Here is a 12,410-nt window from a genome sequence, read left to right on the forward strand (position 1 = left end):
TATTAAAAAGTTAAAGTCTGGGACAAAAAAGGAGTTCACAGGTAAGATGACCTAATTAATGTAATTAATACTAAAATTCAATACTACAAACAAGTTCCAGGGCTTTTTTAAAAGAAAGGAATAGCTTCCCAGCTACTGCATTGAGATGAGAGCAACATTTTATTTTAGCTTTCAGCCTCTCCTTAAAAAAGATTCTACTGTGAATACAAGGCACTATATATGGTGTAACAATGATAAAACTTTTAATAGCAAGTGTATCAAAAGATGATGGTAGAAACGCCATACTTTTTTGTTGTTGTTGTTCCGGGGATCAAACCCAGGGCTTCACACATACTTAGCAAGTACTCAATAACTGAATTAAAACCCCAACCCACTTACTTTTTTGTTGTTGTTGTTCCGGGGATCAAACCCAGGGCTTCACACATACTTAGCAAGTACTCAATAACTGAATTAAAACCCCAACCCACCTTTTTTTTTTTTTTTGGTACCAGGGATTCAATCCAGGAGCACTTAACCACTGAATCACATCTCTAGCCCCCTTAAAATTACTTTTTAATTTTGAGACAAAGTCTTGCTAATAAGTTGCTGAGGCTATCTTCAAACTTGTGATCCTCCTGCTACAGGCTTCCTGAAACACTAGATTACAGGTATGGGCTATAGCTCCTCATCCTACCCCTTTTTCTAAAAAAAGAGAACCACAGCTGGTAACTGAATCTGACTGAGCTAGTCTTGTTGGAAACCAAGATCAAAAGCTGCCAACACAAATTAGCTATTCAGCTGGAAGGGACCATTACATACTGAGGTGTTTCCTTCTCAAAAGACAAACTGGATCTTTCTTGACAGAAAAGAAAGGAAGGTAGGAAATCACTCTTCCAAAGAATCATAAACCAAACTGAGAAAAGCACTGTCTACACCATTTTAGAGCTGAGAGAGTTTAAGAACTCATGAGGCAGACTTTCTTCCCTGAAGCTATTAAGAAGTAGTAAGGGGTTGGAAATGGAAATGTGGCTCAGTGATAGAGTGCTTGACTCTCATGAGTGAGGCCTGGGTTTCATTAAGGTGAGGAGGTTGAAGCAGGAAGATCACAAGCTAAAGGACAGCCTCAGCAATTTAGCAAGACCATAAGATCCTGTCTCAAAAATGCAAAGGGGGGGAGGGAGACACACTTTTTATATAATTATAACGAACTAATTAAAATAGTAATAGAAGGAAAATTAGCAAAGTTCTCAAGCAGATCAGGGGAAGGGAGGAAAGAGACTGACCAAACTGTTATATGGCATTAGCCACGCACATGCCTATAATCCCAGAGGCTCGGGAAGCTGAGGCAGGAGGATCATGACAAAGCCAGCCTCAGCAAAAGCAAGGCGCTAAGCAACTCAGTGAGACCATGTCTCTAAATAAAATACAAAATAGGGCTGGGGATGTGGCTCAGTGGTTGAGTGCAGCCCCCCCCCCCCCGCCCAGTTCAATCCCCCCCAAAAATCAACCAATCAAACAAAAAACCAAAACCCCCAAAACAAATATGGTATAATGAATTCCACTATTATTTGTAACTATAGTGTATGAATTAAAAAAAGCACCACCATACCTGAAGAGTTGCACAGAGTAAAGACTGAAGGTCATTAAACTGGATCCTATCAGACGTGCTCTGGATATGTGACTATAAGGAAAAGAAGAAATCGTGCTCTAAGTGAAAACCTCCCATCATTAAATAATACATAAAATAAATTTACATATTTTATTTAATCATCTTACTTTATTTGCTTTTTAAATATATTTTATTTACAGTAAAAAACAATTTTACTGTTCCATTTTGGATGGGGACACTGGTGCTGGGGACTAAACTAAGGGCCTTCCTCAAGACTGCAATATTGGTTTTTTTGGTTGTTGTCGTCTAAGCCTTATATCTTTCTTAAACCTTATATACTTGACTTGAACAACAAAAAGAAATAACAGCAGCTATATTTGTCAAAAGTACTATCCCCTTCACCTTATAGCTGAGGGTACTCCATCTTACCTCCATCTGAAGCACCTGCTGTAGTCGTTCCATGATGACCAAAGTAGTTTTTTGAACAGCAGGGTAACAATCCTTGGCACTGTTTTTTACAATTTCCATTAGAGATTCATATGCAGAACTCCTCAGGTTGTTCTGGTGTCCATCAGGTCTGTAAGGAACATATAGCAAAAATCTTAAAGCCTCAACTGTGGAGAAAGGACAGAGAAGTTTTGGAATGTCTCTCCAAAAATAGAAAACCAGAAACTGGTACAACTGTAGACCTGATCTGAGTTTGGCAATATAATATCTAGAAATCAGAACTTTAAAAAAAAAACTTTGAGCCACTAGTCATATTTATGATGGTCTCCAAAAATGTAAACTATAGAACGACCCTTGAGAATGGGCTACAATTATAGGGGGAAAAAAGAATCCATGTGGATAATTAAAGAGGCTGCCTGAATACAATCTTAACAGGGAAGTCAGGATTAAACATGGAAGGTTTTTGCCCAGTCCCTACCTAATCATTTACTTTGCTCATGGCTTTAGGTATAACACACAAAACACAAGTTTGGGGTCCCCAAATTTTTTTTTTTAGGGTAACAGAGATTGAACCCAGGGGCACTTAAGTCACATCCCCAGCTCTTTTCAATTTATTTTTATTCTGAGACAGGGTCTTGCTAAGTTGCTGAAGCTGGTTTAGGACCTGAGATTCTCATCCCCTGATCACCCAAGTCACTGCAATTACCCAACTCCAAACTTAAGCTCATTTATATATCAACTGTATAAATACTAATGCTAAATTTTATCCGATATCATAAAATTGACAGTTACTGAGTTGGTATAAATCTTCTGATTTACAGTGTCACAATTTCTCCTATACCATTACCAAATTCTCCACCGTCAACTGTCAATACTACAAAACGATGAGGCTTCAGGCTGAGTTTGTGGCTTAGTGGTAGCATGCTTGCCTAGCATGCATGAGGCACTGGGTTCAATTCTCAGTACCACATACAAATAAAGTCCTTCAACAACTAAAAAATATTAAAAACAAAAAGCAAAAAAATGATGGGGCTTCTTAACAATCCTAAGTAGCATAGTTTATGTTTGTCATTCCCTTTTATTTAAACAAATAATGAAATCTACAATAGGATTCTTGTAACTCCCCTAGGGCAGGTAAAATTCTGTCCGATCCCTCTACATTACTATCCTCCAGAGGACAACAGGAGCTGCATGAATAAAACAAACAACAAAACACTTCTTAGTTTTTTTTTTTTTTTTTTTTAAAGACACAGTGATGCTATGTTGCCAGGCTGTTTCCCAACTGCTGGGCTCAAGCTATCCTCCTGTCTCAGCCTCCTAAGTACCTGGGGCTACAGAAGGGTGCCACCATGTGCAGTGACATCACCCACTTCTATGGATCATTGGTTACCTGTCTGTGGTTTCCAGGAGTTTCTGAACTATGAGCTCAAATGAAGAAGACAGGCAATATGTGGCTGGTTCTTCTTGATCATCAGCTACATCTGCAGCTTCATAAGCAGCTTCAGCCAGACTGGAAAATGCCTAAAAAGCAGACAGATTAAATATTAGTACTGAGGGAAGTGTCTCCTAGGATTACCTCATGTTTCCTTAAGATACCATGAGCAGTGTTCTCCAACTGTCTTACGAACATATCAATGCTAATAAAACTCAAAAAAGACTTTTTCTGTCAAGGTCATCACAATACATTCTACATTTTATAGGTATCTTTAAAACTAAACATTTACTTACTTATATTGTCTACTTGTCCTGTCTCATAAATATGTCCAGCTCTTTTTTGGGGGGGTACTGGGGACTGAACTCAGGGGCCCTCGACCCTGAGCCACATCCCCAGCTCTATTGTGGATTTTATTTAGGGTTAGGGTCTCAATGAGTTGCTTAGCACCTTGCCATTGCTGAGGCTGGCTTTGAACTCACGATCCTCCTGCTCACCACTGAGATTTACAGGCATGAGCTGCTGTACCTGGCTACATCCAACTCGTTTAAGCAGCAGAGTATTTTCACCTACCAATACTGTTATTTTTCCATTCACAGAAAGGCTTTTAGCCCCACTCCTTCTTTATTTCATCTTCCTCCTCTATACCCCAAAAGCCCCCAATAAATGACATGCACTCTATACTGACTCAGCACTGAAACCACCCACTTTCGGTCCTTTTTGTCCCTTTCTTGGCAATGGTGGCCAACAACTATCTACCTTAATTGAAATTTATTGTCTGGGAGCAACTCAAGGAAGAAAAGCAAGTCCAGAGACAGGAGGATAGTGAGTTCAAAGCCAGTCCCAGTAATTTATCGAGGCATTAAGCAACTTAGTGAGACCCTGTCTCTAAACAAAATTCAAAATAGGACTAGGGATGTGGTTCAGTGGTTAACTGCCTAAGTTCAGTTCCCAGTACCTGCCCCCCCCCCCGCAAAAAAGAAAAAAAGCAAGTACAGAGTGCCTCTCCAGTCATGGTTGCCATGACTGCTCTAAGTGCTTTGAGATCTAGTCACCATGATTCAACAGTTCCCACTGGCTCCTGCTATACACAATTCTCCCATGTTTTAATTGAAGAAATTAGAAAGGAGACGGTATTCAGAGAAAGCCTTCCAAATGAGGTAGATCCACTTTTCTCTCACACCTCCTCTTTTCTTTTTTTTTAATATTTATTTTTTGGTTGGACACAGTATCTTTATTTATTTTTATGTGGTGCTGAGGATCGAACCCAGGGCCTCGCATGTGGTAGGTGAGTGCTCTACCGCTGAGCCACAACCCCAGCCCTACACACCTCCTATTTTCTTGAGGTTGGCTCAGGCAAGCTCACCAGGAAGAAAATCCCTTACCCAGCATACATTTGAAGCCACTCTGGGTTCAGCACTGAGGCCCTCAATCAGACACTGCAGCAAGGGAGCCAAGTAGACATCATTGATGGCAGCTTCAGGAAGCAATTCACAAATTCTGCCCACAGTCCATGCAGTTGTGTCTCGAACAACTACACTGGGGTCTTTCATTAATTCTATTAGGGTGGGCATAGCCTGAAAATACAGTAAAACAAAAAAAATTCACATTGACAACTACTCAGAAGGAAATACTGATGGATGGATTTAAACTCAAAATATCATCAAGATGCTTTTGTGCTCCTGAAACATTTATCAAATAAAAACAGTAGAGTGAAATGTGACAAAATTCTTTCTCTACCAAATTCCAATGTGGAGTTCTAATAAGAGTTTGGTATGTTTCTAAGCACTTTATGCTGACTAATTTAGGATACAGGTATGATGGCAACAAGTATATCTCAAAAGACTTTTGAGTTTTGCAAGCTCTAAGGTCAATTATATGAACTGATGATTTATATTAGCAAAACAAACACCTTTCCATAGATTATTATTACAAAAGTGTCAATTTTGTCTAAAGGAGGGAATAATCAGTCATTAAAAATTATAGGGCAAGGCTGGGGTTGTGTTGTGGCTCAGTGGTAGAGTGCTTGCCTAGCATGTATGAGGCACTAGGCTTGATCATCAGCACCACATAAATATAAAGTAAATAAATAGTCATGTCCATCTACAACTAAAAACATCTTTATATACACATATATATGTATGGCAGCTGGGAGCAGTGGCAGAAAGATTGCTTTAGTCCAACAATTTGGGGATAGCTTGGGCAACATAGTGAGTCACTACCTTAAAAAAACAACAACAACCCCCCCCCCCAAAAAAAAACAACCAACCAAACAACAACAACAACAAAAACACAACAGGTGTGGTGGCACATGCCTATAATGCCAGTGTCTTGGGAGGCTGAGATAGGAAGATCACAAATTCAAAGCCAGCCCCAGCAACTTAGTGACAACCTGATACAAAAGTAAATAAATAAATAAATAATTGGGAAATGTTTATGCTATGATGTTGAAAAATCATACCCTAAACATAGTTATAAGACATAAGAGCCCTTTCTTATTATACACAAGTACAATGAAAAAAGCTGCACAGATCAATATTTAGTTAAGAGTAATCCCTAGAAAATGGGATTTTCTTTTTGGTTTTCTCTGCATTCAAAAGTTTCTGGATTTATGACATTTAATTTTTATTTTTTCTGGCAGTGCTGGGGACTAAACCCAAGGTATCACACATGCCAGGCAAAGCATTCTACCACTAAGTCACATTCCCAGCTCAATATACATAATTCTGAAAAGTTAAAAACAAATACTTTAATTGTTGGTAGACCTTTATTTATTTATATGTGGTGCTGAGAATCAAACCCAGTGCCTCACACATGCCAGGCAAGTGCGCTACCACTGTGCCCCAGCCCCATGCTAATACTTTACCTTTTTTTTTTAATATTTATTTTTTAGTTGTAGTTGGACACAATACCTTTATTTTATTCACTTACTTCTTATGTGGTGCTAAGGATCGAACCCAGGGCCCCACATGTGCTGGGTGAGCAATCTACTACTGAAACACAACCCCAGCCCCCAATACTTTATATTCTTTTCTTTTTTTTTTTTTTAAAGAGAGAGGGAGAGAGAGAGAGAAAGAGATAATTTTTTTTAATATTTATTTTTTAGTTTTCAGGGGACACAACATCTTTGTTTGTATGTGGTGCTGAGGATTGAACCCGGGCCGCACGCATGTCAGGCGAGTGCGCTACCGCTTGAGCCGCATCCCCAGCCCCTACTTTATATTCTTAATGACAGCAAATAACTAAAAACAAAAGCACACTCAAAACAAAAATTTGAAACAAACAATAAATATTCCACTAATATTTACAAACCTCCCTCAGCTTTACCTGTATAACCAGTGGTTTGAGCTGATTGGGCTCTGGTCCTTCCAAGATACACCCAAAAGCCATCACTGCTGCATCCCGGTATCGCCAATCTGGGTTCTTAATGTGTTCTTTGATGAAGGGGAGGACATGCGGCACAATGTCATCTTCACAGCAGGTGGAAAGAAGCATGAGACACACCCCTGCTGCTTTGCAGGGGTTCCAGTCATCATCGTCATCATTTTCATCCTGGTGAAAGATGTGGCACTAGGTGAGTTTGTGTTCAAAGAATTACTTTTATTCAAAAGGTTTTCTGATGACTCCCAAATACCTTTAGAACTTAAGCTTCTTGAAATAAAATATTAAGCCCTGATTTTTAAGTCTCTTCCAGAAATACTCACCACAGCACAGCCTTTATAACAATTGAGAATGACCAAGTTTTAACAACAGGTTAAGTCACAAACATGTAGAGAATATATAGAATGACTTTAGTTATATAAATTTAAAAAGCAACAAAAACCTACCTATGGGGTTAAAGGTCAGGAAAGAGAGAGAGTTAATGACTAAGAAAAAAGACAGAATTCTAGGATACTAGTTATCGTTTATTTCAATACAAAAACCAAAGGCCAAATGTTTTCTCTGATAAGTGAATGCTGATCCATAATGGGGGTAGGGAGGGAATGTGGGAAAAATGGAGAAACTTTGAATAGGGCAAAGGGGAGGGAGGGGAAGGAAGGAACCATGGGATAGTAAAAATGGTGGAACGAAATAGACATCATTACCCTAGGTACATGTATGAAGACACGAATGGTGTGACTCTACTTTGTGTACAACCAGAGAAATGAAAAATTGTGCTCCATTTTTGTACCATGAATTGAAATTGAAGTGTTGTCATGTATAACAAATTAGGACAAATAAATAAATAAATAAAAATATTGTGCCCATCTACAACTTAAAAAAGATTTGTATGCAAGCCAGAAAAATAACAAAAATACACAAAAGCAAAGACACTAAATGATCAAAAAAAATCAACGTAAAACTGAAAGATGAGATGAAAAGGAAACACAGTTCATTTCAAACCAAACATATCTCTACTTATCCTTTGAAGACAAAAGTTAAAATGTGTATATTCCTAAAAACAAATTATATTACCATGTACAAAGAGATTTCTAGGGTTCAAATTAACTATTTCCTCAGAGCACTGCCAATTCTTTGGTAATATTTCACATGCACTGTAAGAACTGAAGTGGCAGAAAAAAAACAAAAACAAAAACAAAAAAGCACCTCCCCCAAACATCATACCAAGAAAAACTGATGCATAAAGTCAAAACAGAATGGCAGCTGGGTGCAGTGGCGCATGCATGTAATCCCAGCGGCTCGGGAGGCTGAGATAGGAGGATCGCGAGTTCAAAGCCAGCCTCAGCATCGTCCAGGCACTAAGCAACTCAGTGAGACCCTGTCTCTTAAACCTAGTTCATCTCTCCTCCCAACTTTTGTTTTTGATGCCAACCATTGAGCCTGTGCCATGCACCCACTAGGCAAGTGTTCTACCAGAGTAACACTCCCAGCCCCTAACCTTTACTGCAAATTTTACAGAACACACCTCTTCTATTACTGTGGATAATGCTGTACTCAGTAATATCAAAACAGTGTGTGCTCTCTTCCCAATTAAGACACATGAGATATTCAGACCCGGTTTTTTATAAACAGCTCAAAGCCTAGGAGATCTTACAGATCCAGCTCAGTTATTCCTGAGTCATCTATAACAGAATATCAAATAGTTGATGGGCTGCCAAGCTGCTCCATGGAAACTGTTCCACAGCAAACCAACCCACCTTAAATAAGGTTTCACAATTTACCTTGTTAGATTTGGAAGGAGGCTCACCTGTTTAGTTAGCGTCTGTGTGAGGATGGGAACCAGGTATTGTAGTGCTCCCTTGGCATAAAACTTGCTGGTGTGCTCAGGAGGCCGTCCTTGTTCTGCTGCCTGAGGAGAAATGTATAGCAGGTTCTAAGACAAAAGCGAACAAACTGCAATACTAAAGGGATACAATGAGAGCCGTCCCAAGATCAGTGACAAATATATGTATGAGGCCAGCAGTAGTATTTTCTGTGAGATACATGAAGTTTACATAGGATGACAAAAATAAGGCTGTTGTTTTAGAAGAACAAGATGACAAACAAGGTTGGAAATAAAGCTTAAATTTGAAGATTCTAAGCGCACAACTACTCTTTTCCTTGTACCTCTATCTGATTCCTTAACCAGTTAGTAAACTATCAAATACACATCCTGTGCATGCATTAGGACTTCCAAAAAGGAAATAATTTAGCATCAGGTATCACTAAAGGTAGACTCTAAAGGGTCAAGGTTGTGTATGGGTAAAACCGACTTACTACTGCCCCCTTGTGTTCATAGTACTAATACCATTATGTACAACAAATCATGTCAGATATCTACAAAAACATAAGCTGCCTCATTATAGATCTGTTTCCTTTGTGAGGAGGTTTGGCTGGTGTGTGTGTGGGGGGGGGGGGGCGGGGCGCGGGAGGACATCCAGAACATCTACAAATGGAAATACCTTTCAAGCCCAGTCAGAATAGCACTTCCCCTATGGTGATGTTCTCCCAGGCTCACCTCTGAAGCTTCAATGGCCAAATCCATTTCCTCATCACAGACATTGGACCAGAATTCTATCCCTTGTAGGGCCACCTCATCAATGTCACTTTTCATTGCTTCAATTGTGATCTTAAGAGAAAAAACATGACACCGCAGACCTCAAGTAAGTATTGACTAAAGTTAGACCCTCCTCTTTAACCAGATATTCCATTCAAGTTTCAGAAACATAATTTATGAAAGCTAGGTCTGAAATAAAGAAACAAGAAATAGATTATCAAAATATACTCCTTTTACCAACACAATAATAGAACAAGTTTTTTTGGCACACCACTGAGCTGCTTATATTTACTCACACATTCAAGGAATTTTCTTGATTTCACAATATTAAGTAAAAAATTACAAAATTACAAAACAGCAACTAAGAATAATGACTCGCTAGAAGCTCATATCACCTAAAAATTGAAATACTTGAGACTGGGCATGGTGGTACACCCCTGCAATCCCAGCAACTTGGGATCTGAGGAAGAAGGATCACAAGTTCAAGGGCAGCCTCAGCAACTTAGTGACACCCTGTCTCGAAATTAAAAAGGGCTGGGGATGGATGTGACTCAGTGGTTAAGCATCCTTGTGTTCAATTTCCAGTACATATACATACACATACACACAAAGAAAAAAGAAATACTTACTGCAAAAAGAGCAGGGCCCATATATGTCTCCATGTACTGATAATACAAGGACATTATCTTCACCAGATTCTGCAGAGCAGCCACTCGTACCTTTTAAGAAGAGTAAATTAAATAATTTACTAAAAATAACACAATCTGCAATGGTAGACTCTAATGGGTCAAGGTTGTGTATGGGTAATGTCAAAAATCTCCCCCTAAATCAATCTCTACCCCCAATTCTCATTATCCCTTCCCATTTCCTTTTTTTTTTCTTCAAAGGTGCCCAAGGGACATATGACAGCCCTAAAATCACTAATTCTATTCAGAATGAAAATGCTACTTTTAAAAATAGACTTTAAAGGGAAAGTTTAGGTTACACCAATAGCAAAACTATTCCAATGGCTACAGTTGAAACAATCACTTGAATAACATGGCAATAAAATAGGAAAACTGATCAAAACCCATTCTTCTCTTAAAGCTGGGCAAATGCCTATAATCCCAACAACCTGGGAGACTGAGGCAGAAGATCATAAGTTTGAGGCCAGCCTCAGATACTTGTTGAGATCCTGTTTAAAATGGAAAAAAATAAAAAGAGGTGGAGCTATAACTCAATGGTAGTGTCCCTGGGTTCAATCCTAGTACGGGGGGGGGGGGGGGGGGAGAGGACCCACTATTTCTCTCTCCCTTACAACTTCCATTACGCACTTTCCAAGTAGTATTATTCTCGCCTCTTCGCCAATATGTTGGAAAAAATTCTTTATAATATTACTCAAACCTTGTTTTAGTCCATTGACTCCCTATATTTCTAACTAAGTTAAAGTTGACATTTCCAAGGAAGTACATAAGAGAGCCCTATTTTTTCGTATGACCACACACTTACCCTTGTATCTGGACACTGTGTGGCTTCACAGACCACCTGCATAATAAAGTGCCTTTCGGACTGCAGAAAGAACAAAGAAAAAGAAAATTACGAAAATATGAACCATACTTATTGATTCCTGAATTCTCAATATAAGGAAAAACCTGCTGCTCCTTGAGGGCCCCATACAACCCTGGTATAATCCAGCAACTATTCTTTGAGGCAACAATGGCACTATGGAGGCTACACAGTTTGCCTCCAGTGTCTGGTATATGACCTACCTTATAAGAAGGTTTTAATCCTTTTTAATCTCCAAGATGACCTTCACTATTAAGAATTTAGGCAGAAAATAACAAAGTCACCTGGTTTAAATAAAGTTGATCATTTCAAGAAAAAACAAAAACCTACATGTAGAAAAATTAATGTCCTTGTATTTAAAATTTAAGAGAATTCAAAACATCTGTACTATTTCAGGGGCCAAATTTGTTTTCTGGAAGGTAGCAAATCCTCATCAAATTTGAGGAGTAAAGGGAGAACAAAATATGAACTTCATTTGCTACTCTCCCAACTCTTCTTTAGTCTATAAGGAAAAAAACATGCTTTCTAATCAATTAGAACTGCAGTTTGCCCTGGCTTCTCAGACCTCTCCAATAAAGGCAAACACCCAGCTAAATTGTCAACAAATACAAAAGTCTTCAGACGAGATTACCCAGTAATTGCACTTTTGGATATACATTCAAAAGAATTAGAATCAGATCTCAAAGAGAAAGGTATATACCCATATTTACAACTGCATCATTCACAACAGACAAAAAGATGGACGCAATCCAAATGGATAATTCAATAAACATAGTATATGTACATAAATAAATAACATTGAATCTCTTTTTTCAATGTACACACACACACATTTAGTTGTAGATGGACACAATATCTTTTATTTTTGTGTTTTAAGTGGTGCTGAGGCTCAAACCCAGTGCCTCACACATGTGAGACAAGTGTTCTATCACTGAGCTACAACCCCAGCCCAATATTCAGTCTGACATTTTTTCAAGATGCAAAAGCTCTGAAGATTGGTTCCATTTCCACATGAATATATTATTAAAATGGTAAATTTTATGGGAAAAGGAAAGTACTAGGGAAAGAGATTGATCAAATTATGTGTATGTATAAATACAACATAATGAATCCCACTACTATGTGTAATTATAATGCACCAATAAAACATGGCAAATTTTGTTGTATGCATATTTTACATTATATATAAACAAGTAAATGACAGGAAGATTTTCAGGCAAAACATATATATCGTTCTTCAAGAGCACCTTCCTAAAGTGAAGAGCCCCATTGCTATTAATTTTTTAAAATTCCAAAATATTCCCACTAAGTAATGCTGTTTTCTTTTACAAGTAACCTCTGAACCTATACCAAAGTTTTAAAAAGAAAACCTACTTCAGCTAGGTGTGTAGTTCACAAGTAGAGCACTTGCCCAGCTGCTT

The 12,410-nt window shown here is 38.5% G+C and overlaps 1 protein-coding gene across 1 annotated transcript in view; it reads right to left on the reverse strand.

Moving 5' to 3' along the window:
• The window catches only part of Kpnb1 (karyopherin subunit beta 1), a 31,362-nt gene that overhangs the window by 10,106 nt on the left and 8,846 nt on the right, over positions 1–12,410 (reverse strand). Inside the window, exons 6-14 of the mRNA XM_026386752.2 lie at positions 10,933–10,992; positions 10,074–10,163; positions 9,406–9,516; positions 8,656–8,757; positions 6,795–7,019; positions 4,853–5,044; positions 3,426–3,556; positions 2,018–2,165; positions 1,589–1,660 (exon numbers count right to left, since the gene is read on the reverse strand). Of these exons, the coding sequence (XP_026242537.1) occupies positions 1,589–1,660; positions 2,018–2,165; positions 3,426–3,556; positions 4,853–5,044; positions 6,795–7,019; positions 8,656–8,757; positions 9,406–9,516; positions 10,074–10,163; positions 10,933–10,992 (1,131 nt within the window). The remainder of the gene's footprint in view (positions 1–1,588; positions 1,661–2,017; positions 2,166–3,425; positions 3,557–4,852; positions 5,045–6,794; positions 7,020–8,655; positions 8,758–9,405; positions 9,517–10,073; positions 10,164–10,932; positions 10,993–12,410) is intronic.

Source organism: Urocitellus parryii, chromosome 7 (assembly GCF_045843805.1).
Source record: "Urocitellus parryii isolate mUroPar1 chromosome 7, mUroPar1.hap1, whole genome shotgun sequence".
NCBI lineage: Eukaryota > Metazoa > Chordata > Mammalia > Rodentia > Sciuridae > Urocitellus > Urocitellus parryii.